Source organism: Porites lutea, chromosome 5 (genome assembly GCF_958299795.1).
Source record: "Porites lutea chromosome 5, jaPorLute2.1, whole genome shotgun sequence".
Classification (NCBI taxonomy): Eukaryota; Metazoa; Cnidaria; class Anthozoa; order Scleractinia; family Poritidae; genus Porites; species Porites lutea.
In genome coordinates this window covers 5,265,923-5,285,930 of record NC_133205.1, presented here as the reverse complement: position 1 = coordinate 5,285,930, position 20,008 = coordinate 5,265,923, and the positions used below count along the sequence as shown (strand labels likewise).

The 20,008-nt window shown below is 41.4% G+C and overlaps 1 protein-coding gene across 7 annotated transcripts in view; it reads left to right on the top strand.

Moving 5' to 3' along the window:
• Window positions 1-20,008, top strand: part of LOC140939175 (poly [ADP-ribose] polymerase tankyrase-like) — a 40,306-nt gene that overhangs the window by 11,338 nt on the left and 8,960 nt on the right. For 4 of the 7 annotated variants that reach the window (XM_073388740.1, XM_073388736.1, XM_073388741.1 and 1 more), the window contains 22 exons: window positions 419-571; window positions 880-1,026; window positions 1,840-2,007; window positions 3,234-3,383; window positions 4,768-4,872; window positions 5,204-5,236; window positions 5,752-5,817; window positions 6,098-6,290; window positions 7,742-7,777; window positions 8,414-8,592; window positions 9,302-9,384; window positions 9,996-10,111; window positions 11,002-11,239; window positions 12,476-12,653; window positions 12,941-13,017; window positions 13,908-14,000; window positions 15,435-15,594; window positions 16,136-16,291; window positions 17,338-17,455; window positions 17,540-17,639; window positions 18,134-18,308; window positions 18,853-19,035. In XM_073388740.1, the coding sequence (XP_073244841.1) occupies window positions 419-571; window positions 880-1,026; window positions 1,840-2,007; window positions 3,234-3,383; window positions 4,768-4,872; window positions 5,204-5,236; window positions 5,752-5,817; window positions 6,098-6,290; window positions 7,742-7,777; window positions 8,414-8,592; window positions 9,302-9,384; window positions 9,996-10,111; window positions 11,002-11,239; window positions 12,476-12,653; window positions 12,941-13,017; window positions 13,908-14,000; window positions 15,435-15,594; window positions 16,136-16,291; window positions 17,338-17,455; window positions 17,540-17,639; window positions 18,134-18,308; window positions 18,853-19,035 (2,907 nt within the window). The remainder of the gene's footprint in view (window positions 1-418; window positions 572-879; window positions 1,027-1,839; window positions 2,008-3,233; window positions 3,384-4,767; window positions 4,873-5,203; window positions 5,237-5,751; window positions 5,818-6,097; window positions 6,291-7,741; window positions 7,778-8,413; window positions 8,593-9,301; window positions 9,385-9,995; window positions 10,112-11,001; window positions 11,240-12,475; window positions 12,654-12,940; window positions 13,018-13,907; window positions 14,001-15,434; window positions 15,595-16,135; window positions 16,292-17,337; window positions 17,456-17,539; window positions 17,640-18,133; window positions 18,309-18,852; window positions 19,036-20,008) is intronic. The other 3 variants (XM_073388737.1, XM_073388739.1, XM_073388738.1) reach the window with 3 other exon arrangements.

Sequence of the window (20,008 nt, the reverse complement as noted above, 5' to 3'; positions counted from 1 at the left end):
GAAAGTCGATGCGAAATGCTGATTGAGGGAGACGACATTAGTAATGACGTCATTACCCTTGGCGCGTGCTTTCACGTGTTTTTTAATGTTTGTTTACATTCGCACTCGTTACCGCTTCGCGCGCTGATTGGGGGAAGTCTGACAGCTCAGTCGACGGGGAGCCACAGGGGAATTGAAGGTGGAATTCAAATTCCAGAGACGTAGTTACAAGCTCTCCTTCCTTTTCCCGCCTCGCCGCCTGAGTACCCAGGAGAGCATGCAGTGTATACCTGAAGCCTGGGTAAGGAACCCCTTCCAGGGCGGACCCTCCCATTATAGGCCATTATCATAGGAGGGAGTACTCCACCCGGGATTATTATTTTTTCCTCTCTTGCTCATCGCTCCCTCTTACTTTTACTTTTTCCCTCCTTACTCGTAGGATCGGTTCTTGGCGTATCATCCTCCGCCGATGCTCAAGATGCACCTGGCTGAAGTCTCATGCCAGTTGGCGCGCCTCTTTATATCCGCTGGAGCAGATCCTGATGCTGTCAACAAGGATGGACGAACTCCTATGATGGTTGCAATTTTACAAGTGTGTTATTTTTCATTTTACAATAACAGAGCGATTTTTCGCAGTGTAGACCATAGAAATGACGTCGTGACTGCGGAGCTTGTTTTTCTCTTTTTCTCGCGCGATATTTTCCAAGAAACTTCTCAGGAATGGGCAATAAAAAAAACTGCCAGTGTTACCGTAAGACCAAACAAACAAGCAAACAAATCGACTACTGTTTCCACGATCTATTCTCTTATTGACCGTAGAATTAACTCAAAATGTATCATCAGAAATCACCGAAGAATTTCTGATGTTATTTGTATTGACTTATGTGCAATTAATTTCAGAACAATTTCCCTTTGATTGAGACTCTGTTGGAATGTGGAGCCAAGGGATCTGTGGGCAAAACCAGTGACGGCTCTCAGGTGCTGCATGTTCAAGCAGAAAAAGCAGATGACCTGGATTTATCCGATCTCTACCCAGATGCACACGTGGTAAGTGACTCAGAGATTACTAGTAAATTGCATACAAAGATTATTGTGGAAATTTCTTAAAGCTACTTGCAAACGGACTCAACAACTTCCAAAATTGTTGGGCAAGCAATGTTGGGAGTTGTTGCGTTCGTTGTAGCAGTGGTGTACAAAGGGATGCAATAACTCCCAGCAATGTTGAGACAAGCAGTACATCGTGGGATTGTCTCGAAAGTCTTATGGGTTTTATCCTTGCGTAATACGCGTGCGTGGCCAACAACAACAATGTTGGAAGAGGTGTGAAAATGGATCCAACCTTGTGGCGCTACGCTTCGGCGATCACGGAACAAAAGAAATATTGGGACGGGCAGTTGTTGGCTCAAACTTTTGACCGGTTTCAAACTTTGCGGAACAACTCTCAATAACACGCAGCAACATACAACAACATTCAACATTATTTGCAAACGACGCAACATGTAACATTCAACAATGTTGGGAGTTGTTGGCCAGCAATGTTCCGTCCGTTTGCACGGGGCTTAACGTTCTTGTCACTGAAGACGTATCTCTATCCTGTTTCGTTTTCATGTCCCAAGAGCGCGCGCACACCAGAGAACGCAGGGCGAAATGGGATCTATGCACACAACGAGCGCTAGGCAAGGACAAATTCCCCATATTTGTACCATTTGAAAAGTTAACAGCATTGAGGTGATGCATGTTAATGAATTATTCATTTTTGTAAGTAAAATGGTCATATGAGATTAAACTCTCGTGCCGTGAAAAAACATTTAAGCTTGTTTATTTTTGAAGTCATACATGGATGGATTAATGGAATTGTAGGATTTAACTGGGAACACATCAGAGCAGCGGGAACAGAAGCAAAAGCATTTGAAATCTTTGGTCATGAGAGCAAGCAATGAAATGATGGAGAAGCTGATTGCTGGAGGAGCGGAAATCAATTGTGTTAGATCTAATGGCCTAACGCCTCTGATGCTTGCACTCTCAGAGGTAAATGGTGTAGCTTAATTGATGTGAAGTTAAAGATAGCATACTAATTTTGATCGTAACCTATATGTGATTTCTCACGTAAATTATTACCCACTCATAGCTGTCGAAAGAACGTTCAGGTTCTCTTGTCGACTCTTGACTAGCCTGGTTCGCAGACGTAATTTAACCTCGATTAATATCTGCGAAGCAGCCCCGAAATCCCTGTTTTGAGCCCCCAACGGACTCAACGAATTACCGGAAGTGCGTTTCAAATTTCCTTTCATCCTGATTGGCAAATCAACAATGGGATTTCTAACAGGCTAATCTTGGCGCGTACTCAAATCCTGTACACAGGTAGAGGCCCAGGAAGGATTTCGGCACGGTTTCGCAGACGGACTTTACCAGAGTTTAGTTCCGTCTGTAACGCAGGCTAGTCGTTTTCGATTTTGCCTGATGTCGGCACCTCACCTCTCTCATCGGGTTAAGAATGTATCATCGTCCATCAAACAATATCCAAAGTTAATTACGCGGGATGACGTAGTCAGCCAGTGTCATAAATTCGGGAGCGCATTCCTTTTGTAATTTTCTTGGGTGTCAAAAATTGCCTTCTCGTTTTTAACTTTCCTGTATCCCGTGCCCGTCACAAAAAATTGTGTGATTTTATTGGCTGCAACTTCGAATCACGTGCAGGTCAGGTTGGATTGCACAAGCAGAAAAAAGATAGTACGTCAGCAAAGGAGGGAAAAGTAAGAGTTAGTAAGCTTACTGCGTAGAGGAGGACAAAGCCAAGGCCGTGCTCTCAATTACGACGCACGGTCGCCTGAGGCGATTAAGACTTGGCCTCGGGCGACTGAAAATATTGTCCAGGTCACCCACCCGGGCGACATGCTGCTGTTGGTTTCTTGATTTAAGGTCAAAAAGCTATAATTTATTTACTTGCGTCTTCGTAGCTCGCTCGGCCGCTTTGCAGCCTAAAAAGAACGTCCCGCTTGCTTAAAAAATCTTAAGGTCAACTTGTATGCAGCAGGTCTATCAAAAAGCTTTTTAAAAGAAAATGTTATTACATGTAAGCACGCGTTGATGTTCAAAGATCGTTCCACTTACATTCACATGTAACTTAATCCTTGGGATCTGTTTGAAAACTGTACTATGGTACAAAAAAATAATGCTCTTGGATTATTTGGAGGTTGTTCGGGGTTTATTTACAGGCACGATGGAGCTGAATAAAATTTGTTTTCTTGTCGCAGGGAAACATGGATCAATTCTCGATGCTTCTCGATCACGATGCCGATCCCAGCATGGGACTTGACAAGACGGGGAGAAATCTTCTGCATTTGTTAGCTACCATGTGTACTGAACATGACTTACGAAGACACATGAAGATTGTTTTGAAAAAGGTGAGAAATACCAACGGCAATTTAAAAAATATATACCGTAAATCCTCTATTAAGCCACCCGGGGGGCTTATTTTTTTCACGCACTTTTGGGGGGGGGGGGGGGCGCTTAATAGAGGGGGGGGCTTAAAAGAGAGGGGGCGGGCTTTTATAATTTTGCGAAACGCATCACCTGTAGCAAAAATTTACCGCCTGTCTACCAGTTGCTCTCAAGATCAAGAACTAGTTGGACATTTGCCTATAGAATTATCATTTCTGCTGTGTAAATTTTTATATCGTGAAGGTTGCAGCTTAGAATTTTCACCGACAGGAGCAAGGTTTCTCGAGGACGGACTTGTGGTTCCTGGGCGGTAAACTGCTTTGTCTAACGATAAGAAAATGGTGACAATTCTCCACAGAGAACTAGAGCGCAAAGTTGAAAAAGTTAAGCATATGAAGTTGGAGGTCATGCAGCCGAAGACCAAAAACAATACGAACTTCCAGCCTGAAGAAACCATAACTGATCAGTCCACGTTAATCGTTAATTTTTTTGTGAAGAGTAAGGATTGGGTAGAGGGAGGGAGGGGGGGGGGGGGGGGGGGTCTTAATAGAGAGGGTGTACTTATTAACTTTCCTCCTCTAAAAAGGTGGGGCTTATTCGAGAGGGGGGCTTATTTGAGAGGGGGGGGGGGGGGGCTTAATAGAGGATTTACGGTATATAAAAAAAGGACATTGAGCAGTGCTAAGAAGATTTTGAAACAAATAATACATATTTAATAGGAGTTAACAAAGAGACGAAGTAACGACTGGTGTCGTGCTCAGCCGTTACTGGCTCGTCACATAATACCGCTCCTACCCCTCATTTCAGTTGGGAGCGTTGCGCGAGAACGCTAAACGGCAGGTACGATCGACTTGGTTGGTTACCCTGTGTGTGTTACTACTCTGGGTCACCTGTTATAGTGTGGGCGACCTTACTCGCCTTGATTTTCGAGTCCTATGTGATTACCATTTATGTCAAATACACCAATCTGCGAGAGTTATAGTTACTATATATATATATGTAAAAACTTGGATCGATAAACACTTCCATAAAAGTTATGTCACGGGTTTATTTCATTTTTCTGGCCCCAGGTCTCTTAAAGGTGAATAGGGCATTCCGACCTCCAAAAACCTCACGAGGATAAGTGCAAACTCCTGTCGTGAAAATGAGTTTCATTTGCTTGACAATAAAAACGTTCTTGGCACACTTCACCTCGCTTGGAAATTTAGGCTTTTGGCAACTCGGAAATGGCTTACTGTGCGCATGTGCAAAAGGATCGCGACTTCTAGGATCGGTTTGGTTCCATCCTCATTCATGTTCTTGTCGTGTCAGTGAACGTTTTCGCATTGTTTGTGTCCCTTATGTTAGACTAAGTCAGAAAATCTCAAGGAAATATCCAATTTAGTTGACAACAATGGCTTCACCCCACTTCTACAAGCCTGTGAAACTATTGCTTCATCTCCACCGAACAAGGTGAGAGCATAAATTAAACATGATTATCATCTAACGCTTTTTTATATTGAGCTCGTGATTTAGGCTATGTGAAGCAGGTTGGACTTTAGTGAAGACTATAGCATTGCAGTTCAAATAACTCTGGCGTATTGATTACAAACCATGTTTCGATAGTTCTAGCTTTTTTCTTCCTCTTCGAACACGAATGTTCATCAGCTTGCACAACAGAAATATAGAGTTAGCTTACTTTATTGAATCAGATTACGTGCATTGTCATGGCACTGTTTTGTTATAATTGAGGTTCAATAGTTGCACCGCATAAATGTGCTTTTTGTTTGTTCGACCTTCTTAGGAAAACAACGAATTTGTCAAGAGTTTTATCAAGGTAAACGATTCATCTTATACGTAGTGCAAATAACTTTCTATATCTTTTGACCCATTTTTACTGTTAGAAACAAGTGTACAAATGTGTACTGGCCCAGTCATCCAAAATCCGGAGAATAACCTTGCTGTTGTCTAAAATTCCACCCACTGAAGGGCGTTTTAGGCTTCCTCAGACTGTTTTAACTGGATGATGGTTTAACGTACGCTTTATTATCCAGGCGAGAGATTAAGTAAATAATGCGCTCACGTACAAAACCTCTCTCCCGCAACTATTGCTGTAAAAGGCGTGTATTCACTGCAGTAGCTAGCACGTGCACATGGAAATTTGGATATTTTGGTTAGGATTGAGAGGTCTTTGAAAATTGGAAAACTACTAAACAGCGTTGTTTGCTTTCTGGAATTCGATACACGACAAACCCGACTAAATCGATACAAGTAAGCAAAACAAACTATGTTGTGCTCTGTCTTGTTGAGTTTATTCATGTAAGTGTGTTGATTCTCTGTTTGAATGTACAGACTCTGGTCGACCAGTTTGGCTGCAGTGTGAAAGCAAGAGTTGGTAAAGTCAAGAAAGGAGTAAACGTATGTTTTTTTTTGCATGTTTGTTGAATCCGGGTACTGGTACTGTTCTGTTACATATTGGGAATTCATGATCCAAGATCATTCAGATCAAGATGCATCAAAGAGACCACTTAAAGTGGCCACTTAATCCCATCTGGGCCAAGATTAATCGTTACCCTTTGTGCACCATTATCTGACTGTATGATGTTTATAAACTCACCTGTGGAAACAAAATATTTGTTCTTTACATCACTGTCGCGAAGTGAAGACGGTCAACATGTAGTTTTTTCGCACCCTTTAGGTTGAATTGAGGAATCCTCCAACGTTCGGTTTAAGGCGAGAAAAAGACGATGAAGTGGATACTTCTCGGATACCAAGGATGTCTAGAATGAAACAGCGATCGTGGAGTGGTAGTGGAAGTAGTTATAACTCTGACTGTGAAGATGAAGATGAGGATGATGTTGAGATGGATGAAGACGAAAAACCGACAAAGGGTAATTGCTTGAGTCATTCGCCATTATTTAATGCACGTTGTACTTAAGTCGAAGGTCAATCCAATCGTCTAATAACGGAAACTTTATTTGTGGTTTTGAGTGTACAATTGTAAATCTCGCTACTTATAGGCAATTTACAAATGCTGCTTGAGATTGGATTATTCAAAAAAAAAAAAAACAACAAAACAAAGCAAAAAAAAAAAAGAAAAAAGAAAAGAAATCAAAATTGCATTAAGTCTGGGCTATCTCAGTTCCTATTTCTACAACAAAAGATGTAATATGTTGCTCTAATGGCTATATTTATCATTTTCTTGATAATATAAAGTTGCTTCTTTTTGTCAATGCCAGTGTCATAATAATAATAATAATAATAATAATAATAATAATAATAATAATAATAATAATAATAATAATGCTGATGATGATGATAATGGTAACGGTAACGTAATTGTAATGATAATGATAATGATAATGATAATAATAATAATAATCCTTTGCTTACTCTTGGCAGTATTTATAGCACTGATGCTAGCGCACCCGAGCGAATGTCTGAAACAAAAAATTGAAATGAAACTTAACAGGGTCAAGAACTCCAACTGGCTGGATGCAAACTAGCTGGCTATTTACAAGCGTGGCCGAGGATTTGAACTCGGGACTATCGTGAACAAATCCAGCTAGCGGTCAAGCGGGACTTGAACTCGGGACCTCCGAATTGCAGGTCCAGCGCCCTAAACACTCTCTCTCCACAGGTTCCTACTGAAATCACTGTTACATATGTACTGTTTTGTTCTTCTTTTAGTAGGTTAATCCTATCCTTTCCTGGTCTTCCTAGGAAAGATCGCGTCCCTGTATAGGCTTTCTGATGGCGCGCATCTCTTATAAGCATATTGCACCAGACTTTTTCAATACCTATTCGCGACCAGGCGTATTTGTCGCTTCGAAAGTAATTTAGGCAGCGTTAGGAGTTCGCTATCGAAAATATCATTTAGAGTTTATCGTCTTTTCTTTCCTTGATTCGTGTTGTCCCATTCTTCGCATGCAGCATTCTGGTACAATACTCTGCTACAGTCTAGCTATGCTATAAAGGAGAAATGTTTCAGTTTTGCCTTGGCTAGCTTTTTTCAGAGAGGATCGGTAGTACGTCGAACTGCACTACAGCACTGTTTGGAGGACGAATTTTGATAGTACTACTCAGTGAAAGATGTGATAGCATCCCCAAAACAATCCCACAATGTAAGTGGATACAACACTGACCAACAACCCCAAAATAGCCAATTGTAATCACATTCTTTGTTGACTCGTTTTAACCGCAAGAATACATTGTATTTTCTGGTGCCTTGCGGAAGTCAAATTCTGTTCTTGCTTGCGCATGCGTAAATAGCAACACCTACGTAAATCAGAATATTATGTTCACAACGTAACGTTTCATTTTTTTACACTTAACTGAACAGAGAATTCTGATGCAGCGGAAGAGTATGGACTGACAGGTTGGTAAAAGAAAGGATTAGAAGTCTTGTATTCGTCAGCAGGGCTTTTTTATGGCGCGTTAACAGAAAATATCCTTGTCTTGGATTGTTTAATCCTATCGAAAAAGCTCATCATGAACGATTCGAGTTCGTAAATTGCCAGTAAGTTAGCCATACTAAACCGTTCCTAATTATTGGCTTGCCTGCCCCACTTTTTCGTAAAAAAATAAAGACTTGCTAAAAGAAGCGTCTCGTTCGCCTCCCCACTTCAAGTCACTACTCATTCCTTCCCCCGCTTGAAAAAAAATTTCGACTGCAGTCCGATACACACCTAGTATTGACGTCTTGTTGTTATAAGCGACTACGCTGTAGCAGACGTTCTTGCAGGTGTATAAAAAGTAAAGTTAGCGTTCTGTTGCATATTTGCATTCATGAGTTTGATGAACAGGGCACTCTAACTGAAGTCACCCTCTTGGGACGGTGAAGGTTCTCTTAGGCAACAAACTGCATTGATTGTGAGCCATTATCTCTTTTCTCGTGAGCAGTCCTTACGAGACCACTTACCACTCTTTTCATATTAAGATACCGTCAACTTTGAAAAGCGTTTAACTAAAAAAAAGGTGGTGTAACTTTTGTCGTACTTGTATAATCTTTTAGGACTGTTCACCTGTCTTCACTTTCTTGTGTATGAGAGCTGGAATTTTTCTCCATTTTTGGAGCTGATGCTTGAGTATGTGAAAGCTATCAAGTCCATTGTCAACTCCTTTGATTGTCACGGCCGCACGCCTTTACACTTAGCAGTGAAATGGGGCAACACTGGGGCTGCAAAACTCCTAGTAAGGTTTTTGTTAAACTTAGTATTTTGTTAAAGCTATTTTCTTACCTCGTCGTATCTATCAATACTGCGACCGGCGCCATAGTGCTTCCATTTGCTTCGAGTTACTGGCATTGAATAGCGAGAACTAAAGCGAGAACTAAATATGATCGACCTATAATTATGTCAAGGCTTACGCTGAAATGGAACTAAATTGAGCAGGATGTAAAAGGATTTTCATGTCGCTATCTCTGTTCTCGCATCGTTTGAATTTGCGACATCTTGTCAGGAAATCAAAGTTTGGAGCATTGGCAGTAACGGGATAGTGTTCCTTAAAGATTTGCTTGAAAAGCCTTTGCATTTTTCCTAAAGGCTTTTGAATAGCCTTATAGAACTTTTAGATTTTGTGGCATTGTGACTCGCCATTTTTCTTGCTTTACGAAGTAGCCTTGACATCGCAGTCAGATTTTATTTAGTTGCCTCTTATCCTAATCCCGTCCGGTTGCAGGAAAGTAGTGTAAGGAACTTGTGTAATTGCTCTAATCTCAAGCATAGGCTTTCGATCGTATCTCACAATCTTCATCATTAATTTCTAAGCCCATAGCTGTCACGTGAGGTGTGTGTATTTGGTCACGTGACAACAAGGGTCAATAAGGACTAAGGTTATGACTTGGAAAGGACTAGAGACAAGGTCAGGAATAAGGTTAATTAAATTGTCATTTGTGTTTTAGATTGATAGCAGTACAGATGTGAATGTTCGATCCTTGAATATAAAACAAGATGGAAAGGCGACACCACTTATTTTGGCTTCCAGGTTTGATAAACTTTATTGCGCTTATCAGAAGAATCAAGTATGGTGGAGCTCACTTTTCCATCTATTTGCCTTGTTCGTTGCTGTTTGAGGGTATCTTTACTAGAAGTTGAATAGGCCACTTCCGAGTTACAAGAACCCTCGCTTTCAAAATGAGGCCAAGTGCGCAACCTTTCTTGTGAAAATGAGTTTCATTGGCGCGAGAATGAAAAATAATTTCCATATCAAAGACTTAGCACTTAACCTCGTTTTGATAGAGAGGCTCGGGGGAACTCGGAAATGGCTTAATGTACAATAGACCTATTCGGCTATTTCAATGTTGTACCCAATTCAAATCTCCCGGGGTTAAGATTCTTTGTGTATTGTATTTGCATTATAATGTGGCATTCACATTTAAATGATATGGAAATTCCTGAAACAAAACGTTTTATTCCCAAAGGGTTTGAATTGGGTACAACATTGAGTTAGCCGAACTGGTCTATTTAGGAGGCTTGGTCTTTTAATAAAGAATTTAACGCATATGTCAGATCTCCAGATGTCGCCCTTTCCCCTCCTTGATCCTGCAATTGCTTGTAGTGTGACTCTTTTATGTATCAAATTTGTTCGTTCTGCAGACCAGTGAGTGTTCGCCTCGCCACCTTGAAGGACTTGCTGGAAGCTAAAGCAGATCCTAACATCGCAGATAATTCTGGTCGCACTGCTTTGTCTTGGGCCGTCTCCAACCCTAACGGTAAATCCCCTTTGCTCATCACCTTGAACGAAAAAGCAAACGAGGATAACAGTTGAATAGCATCGTTCGTAATTGTTCAGTTAATAGTAAACGGATGCGTTAGAGAGAGAACTCAAACAAGTCAGCTTTGCCGAAATTAAGAGCGACAGGAATCCGGTGAAAGAAGGCGTTAGGGGAGTGCTGTTGAACGATATCAAATCCTGTTGCTCAGTCCTTCTCAGCGACACTTGGCAAATTGAATAAAAATGTTAAACAGTTGTTGACCGCGCGCATGCTGAGCTCATGTTGCCGCGATAGACGATGTATAGACGATAGTCCAACTAGACTCGTTATGGGTACGTCCTTCTTAATTATACGCGAATAACTATAAGACGCCCGCAAAAACTCTGTCCTTGTTCGTCGGAGTTATAAAATGCGTCTAATGTATAAACAGCCAGGGAAAGCTGGACAACACGCTTGTACACTTAACATTTTTACTTAATTATTTGCTCAAAGATAGCCAAAGTCAGCAAAATAGGGTCCGTCTCTATCCACAGTCCATTCGTAATTCCCCTCTTACTGATCCAACCCTTAGTATGTAGAGTGAGGTGATAGCGAAGGTGGGCCACACGACCATAACCTACAAGTTCCATGGCTGCTTTTGTTGTCACTTAATAGAGAGGAGAGGTGTGACGACACGTTACCATGGTAACAAAATGTCTGGATCTCAACCATTTTTCTTGAGAGAAACGACCATTTGCGTTGTTCTTGTGTGCATTCATGGACAGGAAAGTCATACCTGTCACTTTTTTTTTTCAGCTACTGTATATTTGCAGGACCATGGTTTGTTGAGATTCTGAAATTTTGCGGCCATGGCAACGTGACGTAACCTATTTTGTTCTCTAACACAGATAGCAACTCCACTCCCTTGAAGCTCTGCACAGCTTTGCTTGAAGCTGGTGCCGATGTGAACAGTGCCGATGGCAAGCAGCGTACGCCTCTTCACTACTCTGTGAACTGCACCACGGGTGGCTTCGAGACAATAACTGATGTAGAAAACTTATTGATCAAGTATGGAGCAGACACGACCACCTTAGATTTACATAGAAGGATTCCTCTCCATTACGCCTTTGTGAAAATGAACGGCAGGTAAGCTTGATGAAGTGAGACCAGGTTAAAATTTAATGCGTTTCGAAGTTGGCTTCTTCACCCAAACGTTGTGTTCTTGTTGCTGGGCGTGGCATTGTTGAAAATACCTTTGTGCAGTGGTCGCGTCAGTCTCTTGTAGCAAGTAAATCTCGGTTTTCCTACTAAACAATATACCACCTCTCGTAAACGACCACCTCCTTTCAGTGACCATTGATCGAAAACACTTAAATTTCCCAAGGCAAGGCCTTACGATTGACCACTACAAAAAATACCATAACATACCATAATGCTCTTTATTTGTCACCCCAACATTTTGCATAAGCATTGTCTTCAGTTATCTTGGGTGTTAAAATGGCCCCAAGAGAAACTGAAAGCTATGCTTCCGCAAAATTTTGGGGTGACAAACAAAGAGCATTATGGTATGTTATGCTATTTTCTGTAGTGGTCAATTAGAGTCTCTCGTAAACGACCATCTCTCGTCCGTGTCTTCAACCACTTTTTGGCCCTGACGGCCGTATAATTTTCCATTATTTTTAACCTCTTGTAAGCGACCACTCGACGTATGGATTGATCTCTTTGTTCGCTGTACGTACAACGCCACTCAGAGTATAACAAGAACTTTCCGTGACAACATGGAACTACACATATCGTAGCTTAGAAATTGCATTCAATAAATTCTCTGCCAAAATTTTAATTTGTCGGGACCTCTTCTCGGAATAGACCCTCTTCGGTTCGATTCTCGTAACCGATCACCTCCCGTAAGCGACCTCTAAATCTGTTCATTTTGGGAGGTCCCTTACGGAAGGGTTCGATTGTACAATCATAAGTCACTACATTCGTAACATGGCATTCCAGCAGTTTTGACAGTAAACTTCCGGAATTCAATGCGGAACCGCTAAATCGCTTGACCATTCCTGTTACCACTTAAGTGAAGGATTTGCGGCACGATTAGCTCAGTCGGTAGACCGCTTGACTGCAGAGCGAGAGGTCTTGGGGGGTCAATTGTCGGGGCCGGACCAATACTCGGGGTCTTAAAATAACTGAGAAATGAAGGTACTTCCTTTGCCCTGCAAAGGGCTATACCTTCGCTTGGCTCGGATGACCTCGTAAAATGGCGGCCCCGTCTCCAATAGGAGACGTAAAAAAAGTGTCCCCAGTTAGTACTTTCGTGCTAAATACATTGACACTCAAATGAAGTGCATTTTTTTTAACCATATACCCATTGCTTTTCAACAGACATACAGATTACAGCATGTCTGACCCCATATCTGTTGTAGGCCTGTTGTGTGAAGCAATGGCTGAACAAGGAAAGGATGTCAAGGCGCAAGTAAATCATCAAGATAACTTTGGACAGACACCTCTACACAGGGCAGCCTTGAGAGGATCCACAATTTGTTCGTTGAATCTTATCCAGGTTGGTAAAAAAGAACCCTTAGTGTTTGCAGAATTGAGGTTGTGATGTTCAAAATTTCACCGACTTGCGTTTCTTTCTTTTTTTTTCCTTTGCACGTAATTTTGAACTAAGTTGAAAACCACCAAATATTAAGCTATTCCTGTTGGATAGTATCGACTCTATTAACAGCAGTAACGAGTTGAATCTGAGAGCCCTTGGATCTACGAAACTAACTACAACATAACGTTCAGTCAGTCAGTCCAACTTCTTAAATTTAAACCGCCAAATGGTCTTTTGTTTGTTTACAGAAAGGTGCATCTCTCGATATCAAAGACAATGATGGTAATACTCCACTGTCACTAGCCGTTCGTGAGGGTCACAATGGGTAGGTGAAAATATTTTTACAGTTCGCTTCAGTTTAATGTGATTCTGTTTGCCTTGGTGGGGTGTCAAGGTAGCAGTGTGGCCGAGGGCCAGATCGATAGATTCGCAATCCGAAGGTGTTCCAGGTTCAAGTCCTGCTCTTACCGCTAGCTTGAGTTGTTTTTGTGGAAGTCCTGAATTCAACTCCTTTAACACGCTTGAAAAGAGCCAACTGGTTGGCGTCCTACCAGTTGGGATTTTAGACTTGGTATGCTTGATTTAAAATATACTTTGTATCAGTATCATATCGCTGCCCCTTACGGGGAAGAGTTAATACTTTAGAGGTATTTTTCGTGTTGTTACTTGCCACGTAGTTGCCTAGTTTGGTATTCACAATATGGGCAAAGGACAGATGGCAACATCTGCCCTGGCGCACATACAGCAAATATTCAAACCGGACTAACAGAACAGAAAAAGAAACGGCCAACTGTCTCTCCCCTAGGCTTCCCTCCCTTCTCTTCTGTTGCGCGCGTTGTGTCGTGGGAAGGATGCATAGCCTTATGGATGTATCCCATGATGCCCGGGCGCTCTTTGTTTTTCGCGCCAAGGCTAAGTAAACTGACGAGTATTGTACTGTCAGTGGTCCTGTCAGTACTGGTTCAAAACGCGCATGTCAGTTACTGTGACACTGTCCAGCAGACTTCAATGTCATTAACTGTGGTTTTGCAATCCATTTTGACCAGAACATGACCCATACTAGTGTATTCTCAACGTTACTGCTACCTGCAGCGTGGCTTTAAGAGATAACACTTACAAATTCCACAAAAAAGCCTTCTACCGAGTGCTGATTCTCGCATTTATAGTTGTGGCTGTTTTTAATTCGTTATTAGTAAGTTCATTTTTGCTTTTCAGTTGTGCCATGATGTTCATGCAGAGTAATGCACCGGCATCCTGTCAGGTTATAAAGCCGTTAACACCAGATGACTGGAAGAATTATGAAATCGAGTAAGTGGAACTTCTTGATGATTTTTCTGTATCAACTTAAGACTTTCTTTCTTGAGACCAAGAAATCATGGAGCTCGGTGAAGAAAAGAGAATCGAGCGTAAAATGTTCAACGATTCTTTCTAGTCCCACGCATGTAGTTGCCTTGCCGTTTATTTATTTATTTTTTCGCTTCATTTTCACGCGCTGCCAAGTCATCCATTTTGTGGTTATTAAGAATCTGTAGGAAAACGTGCTTTAAGTTTCACTTTATGTGTACTTCAAATGCTAAAGTTGAGTTATTACTTATTGTCATGTTTTGAGTTAGCTACCACATTTTCGTTGTAGAGTTAAGGTGTCTCCAAGTTTCATATTTTCGTGCACAACAATACCTAGTATTTTTGCATATGTCAAATGCATTGTTAGTTACTGCTGTTCACGTGCAAATGAAACTTTGAGACAATACCGCTAAATAATAAGAGGCTCTCACTTGTAAACACAAAATTTCTGACGAAATATTAGCGAATTGAAGCCCTTATTTTACTACCTTACAATATATCAATAACCTTGAAACTAAGAGGTCATATAAAAGGACGGTTTATCTCAAGACTCTTAAATTTAAAAAAAAAATGATCGAGCGGTTTAAAAATTATTCGCTAATTTGTTAAAGTAGAACGAAATGTTTACATTACCGCTAACAAGAGCGCCTTGATACATACTAATCAAATCCTTCTTTCTAGCAATCGGCTGAAGGTATCTCAATGATCTTTCACACACGTTTTAAAAAGATTGAAACTACTATGAGGTGAAATTGCATGTCAAAAGCGCTTCGTTTAGTACAGAAAACAGTCGAACATCAAGATTGTCCATTTTTTACCGTATTTCTAACCATAAAAACTTGTTCCCAAAATATCTCGATAACGCTCTTACAGATTTCGCTTAAATTTCACGAACACTCGAGGCGGCTGTTGTAGGAAAAAGTTCCAGTAAACGATTTTGGAAGAACAGTTCCCAGTGCCGAGAAATCATGCTGCAAGCAAAATAGGTGATGGCGTCATTTCGTTGCTATGACAACTCCGATGTCATTGCAACCCTGATCATAAAAAATTTTCATCTTTATCTAATACAACTGTGGTGTCAATTTTTCCAAATCTTTGTTTATGGCGACGTAGTTTACGCTCAAACGTGGGAGGTATTGACCCTGAAAAACTGTATCGAGCCACCTTAAGTAAGCCCATTCGACACTTTAGAAACGAGCAAGAAACTTTCGCAAAGATGTCTGGGATTGTTAATAGAGACAGGAGAAAACACTGGCCAATAGCTGACAGGCGTAACGAACAGTAACGAACCCAGAAACAATCCCGGGACGCATTTCGGCTCCAGTTGCCTTCTCGTTTCAAAAGTGGCGAGTTTGTGATACGTTTAAACTTAGTTTAGTTCAACACGGTATTTTTCAGGAAGAAAAAGTGTTTGTGGCAATGGAAGAATGTTGTTGACTTGTCGGAACCCAAACCTGACATCAGATCCGCATTTCGTGTGGTGATCGATAACAACTGGCAGGGAATAGCTTATTTAATGCTGGAGGTTGCTGGGTTAGATTTTATAGAGGCGATTCAGGTAAGTTATATCTTTTTCTCGAGCAAACGGCTATCAAGGACCTCAAACAGGTCATTTTACATTATGTGCTCAATGTCCTGGCCTTTAATTAGAAGGAGGCTGGTGGGTACCTTGTTTGGTTACAAACCTCCTTGCTTTTCATGTGCAAACCATGTTATTTTTCTGTTAACAAGCCCGTGAACATGATCATTTAATGTACAAAATCAGAGGATCAATTACTGCCTATCTACCCCTCCCCTAAGCCAACATTTTGCCTTAAGAAAGAAGCAAGTGTTAATGATAGCTTAGGGGAGGGGTAGGTGGGCAGTTTCCCAGAAACCTAAAATTGATTCAAATCAAGTAGGTTTGTAACAAAGCAAGGTCATCTCCATCCTCGACTCTATTCAAAGGCCAGGTCATTGAGCAAAAATGGCTTATTGGCCTTCCCTGGCTCCTGTTGCTCTCCAGTTGAAATTTGAGAGTCGTTTTACCAAGTTAAAGGTGATGTTCAGGCTTCCATACAAGTGAGTATCTCAAGTTGAGTTATTAATTGTTACTTCAGGCAACACTGGAATCTAACAAGCTGGATCTTGCATGGGCGTTGCTAAGAAAACAAAGGAAAGATGCTTCGGTTCAAGGCGTTGACAAGAAAGGTCGCAACTTACTTCACTTGTTGGCTATTCATTCTGCGCATTTGTGGACACAAGTGGTGGAAGAGGTAATAAAACTGAATGTTGTACGTTAAGAAAAAGTCATCCCTTCACTATGCAGATTAATAGGGACTTTAAGATACCACGACGGCGACGACAACGAGAACGTCAAAAAAGCCATAGGCTGAATAGGCAAAACAACAACTCTCACGCTTTTTTGTACATTTCTTTGCCGTCACTGCACGACTACGACGAGAAAATGCCTAATTTCACGTTTTAGGGAGGACGTAAACAAGCGACAGCTAAATTTTCTTTCTCTTTCTGAACTTGAATATGGTTCTTAGAAATCCGTAAGTGACAAAGTAAATGAGTTGGAGTCATGGTATAGAGATTGAAAGAACGCAAGTTCTCTTTTTAAGCGAGGTTTCCGTGGCCGTCGCTGTCGTGGTACCTTAAACTCCCTAATAACGGTAATGCTACAGTAAAACCCCAATGAAACAAAGTGCCAGTGGAGTGGAAAAATTGTCCTTTACAACGGGGCCTCATTATCTCGGGCCCCAACCGGATAGGGAATAGGGAGCGTTTTTAGGGAACGTGCGTCAATGAGAAGTAAGGCCTTTTTTCTTCCACTGACGCTGAAAATTTTTTCCATCTCTTTTTTAACTTATTACTGCTAAGCTCGAGGTAGCTCTTCTGTCCAAGTTTATTCAACAACATAAAAAGGGGAAATTTACATATTGTTTGACTTGCAAATAACAGGAGGATCCTCGAAGAACCAGGGGCAGTCAGACGGGTCGGAAGAAACGGCGCGACGAACTGATTACACCCTTGTCTCCAAGGATAATAGCAGGGGCTAATATGGGCGGACAACTGTTGTCAGACCTTTGTATTCAGGAAGGAATGGCGTGTTGTTACTAGGGGCATACATGGAGGGGGAAGGGGCAATTAGTCCGGTCGGAAGTTACGGCGCGATGAACTGATTGCCCCTGGGTCTCCAAGGATGATAGCAGGGGCTAATATAGGCGGGTAAGTCAGAACGTTTTATCATGGAAAGGGTGGAGTTTTGTTACTCGCACACTATGATTGAAGAGTGTTTGGTTGCATTTTGTTTCAGATTGCCAATCATCTTGTTCAGAGGGGAGTTCCCGCCGGGGCTGTTGACTCCCAAGGGGCGACGCCCCTGCATTACGCTGCTTGCAATCACAACCTGGCTTTCTGCAGGTTTTTGTGGGGTAGGAATTTTAACAACAATTTTTTTCAGTTCCCCAAGTCGTTTATCTCTTCTCAAATATGATGATGATGTGCTTTTGTTGTAGAACATTCTCCATCTTCTCTGGACGTGACAGACAAAGGCGGCGTCACGCCGTTTGCTGCAGTGTTCTCCAACACCGAGAGCGGAATAATCACGCTGGTGGAGTAAGTTATTCGCAGAAGTACCCTAAGTCAGCATTCAAAATTGCAAAATATTATACTTAATTGAAATAAATTGTAGTACACTGAAAGAAGCGAAGAGAGCTATTGGTGGGGTCAAGCTTGCAGTTATGAGCGAAAAGTCGAAATTTTTTCTCATAGGAGCGCGGCAACAAAATGTATTATTTCAATTTTTCCACAAAATTCTACAGAAGGGAGGTGTTTCTTCAACAAAACCTTGATACCCGGCGTTAGTTAGAGAAAAGGGGATTTGAACGAAAAAAGTGGGAAAAAGGGGAAGACGGCTTTTCGCTCTTTCTCCCCTTTCCACCTAGTAAGCCTGCTGCTCAGGCCCCTTTTCATTTAACATATTGTACACATTCAAGTAAACAAGCTGTCGTTTATGTGAAATATGATTTAGCCTGCTTTTGGCATGGCAACTGTAAGCTCGTCGATTTGATTTCCCATAAACTAAACTGAATTTGAATTTGCTTCCAAAGATTCTTTGTTAGCCCATCAAATTGCCACGTCAAGAACTTGGATGTGTGCTACAGCGTGGGCGAGGAACAGAACAGTAAAGATACAACCACTCCTTTGATTGAAGCCGCTTTATCAAGTAACGAGAAAGTTGTGACCTATCTACTTAAACACGGTGCCTCAGTCAACTTCCCAAAGGTAAGATTAGTAATTACTTGCTTCGTATTTTTCCTTAAAGTCGTTGAAATTTAAATGCCGTGGAATTTTTCAACGACGCTTGATTGGAACGTCCTTGACAACAGGAACCTCTTGATTTTTTGTTTTGATTGATTATAATATAGTGCTACTAAATACTTCAAAGATTGAGTGCAAATTGAAAATAAAGGACCGAATGGGAAAATATGCGTCTCACTCTTCGCTGGACACTCCTAAAAACTCAGATATATACTCAATACCAGCCAAAAACCTAATTTTAGAATCCGGAGTAGCTTGTTGTTGTTATTTTTTATTTATTTGTTATTTTTTTTTATTGTGGAAACCACGATACCTTAAGCATGGCCCATGGATATTTTCTTTCTTCTATTTGTTAAGTCAAACAGTTAAGTACGCGGCGCTTTTTCTAGTTAATACGTTCGACAATTCTTTGTGGATTTCAAATACGACAGCTTTGGTAAATGCAACGGTTAGTTGCTTAAGCTGCTTGCTTTTGCTTTCCATCTCATTCACTATACCTCCTTTTCAGCATGACGGACGCACTCCCCTCATGGAAATTGTCCGTAGCAACGCGATGGACATGGTCAAAGTACTGATTTATGCTACTGACGACAGAAAAATCTGGGAGACAAAGGAAACGACTCTTGTTGATCTCACGTTACAGGACAATGAAGGAAAGTCCGTGATACATCACTGCGTGCAGAACAGAGAGGTAGGACTGTGCTTGTAGTTACCATAGGTATTAATGAAGTTGATCTATACACAGGCAGCTTTGCTTGATATCCACAGCCATTTTGAGGATAACGCAATATGAGACAACTCGTATTAATGATTTATCTCTCACACTGAGCTTGGGCTAGGCTTCTTCTGTCATTTTCTAGGATTCTCTCTTAGGCGGGCGCATCACTAAGACGGACGATTAACGCCTGTCCGAACAATTTTCGCATTAAATTGAAAGGCACAACGATAATCACTTAGCAGATGGTTGTAAACCGCAACTTGTAAATGTCTTTTCATCCACTCCCCTCAGGGTTTTAAGGGATAATTTATAACAATGGTTGGGGAACCTTTTGCCAGGCTGCTTATGGTGCAGTTTACAGTTAATGAAGGAATAAGTGATGATGCTCCCTTTGTGAGTGTCAATTTGAAATAGACCACCATACCGGGGACTACGTTTGCTACTCTCAACGAATAGTGTGTTGGTTCTTTAACGTCCCACAGAATTTATTAGAGAGCTTACGCAACGGTAACGAGAACGGCAAAAAACCGATTGGCAAAACAACAACCTTGCACGTGCATCACGCTTTTTTGTACATTTCTTTGCCGTCGTTGCACGACTACAACGTGAAAGTGCCTAATGTCACGTTTTGTCGAGGACGGGAACACGAAACAACAATTTTCATTTTCTTTTCCTGAACTTTGATAAAATCCTGTAGAATTCAACTCCAAAGAAATTTGGCAACTTTTGACGAATTGAACGAGATGGAATAAGCGCGATAAATTTCGAAGCAGCACGACTAAGTGACGTTTTCGTAGCCGTCGCCGTCGTCGTTGCTTAACCTCCCTGTTGTATGTGTAAGGGTTGTGAGACTGGGCCTACGGTTTATCGTCCTTACCCGAAAAGTTGTTATAGAAGTCTAATGATTAAGAATAAGCCCAGAGCTCATAACATTACTCTACAGTGC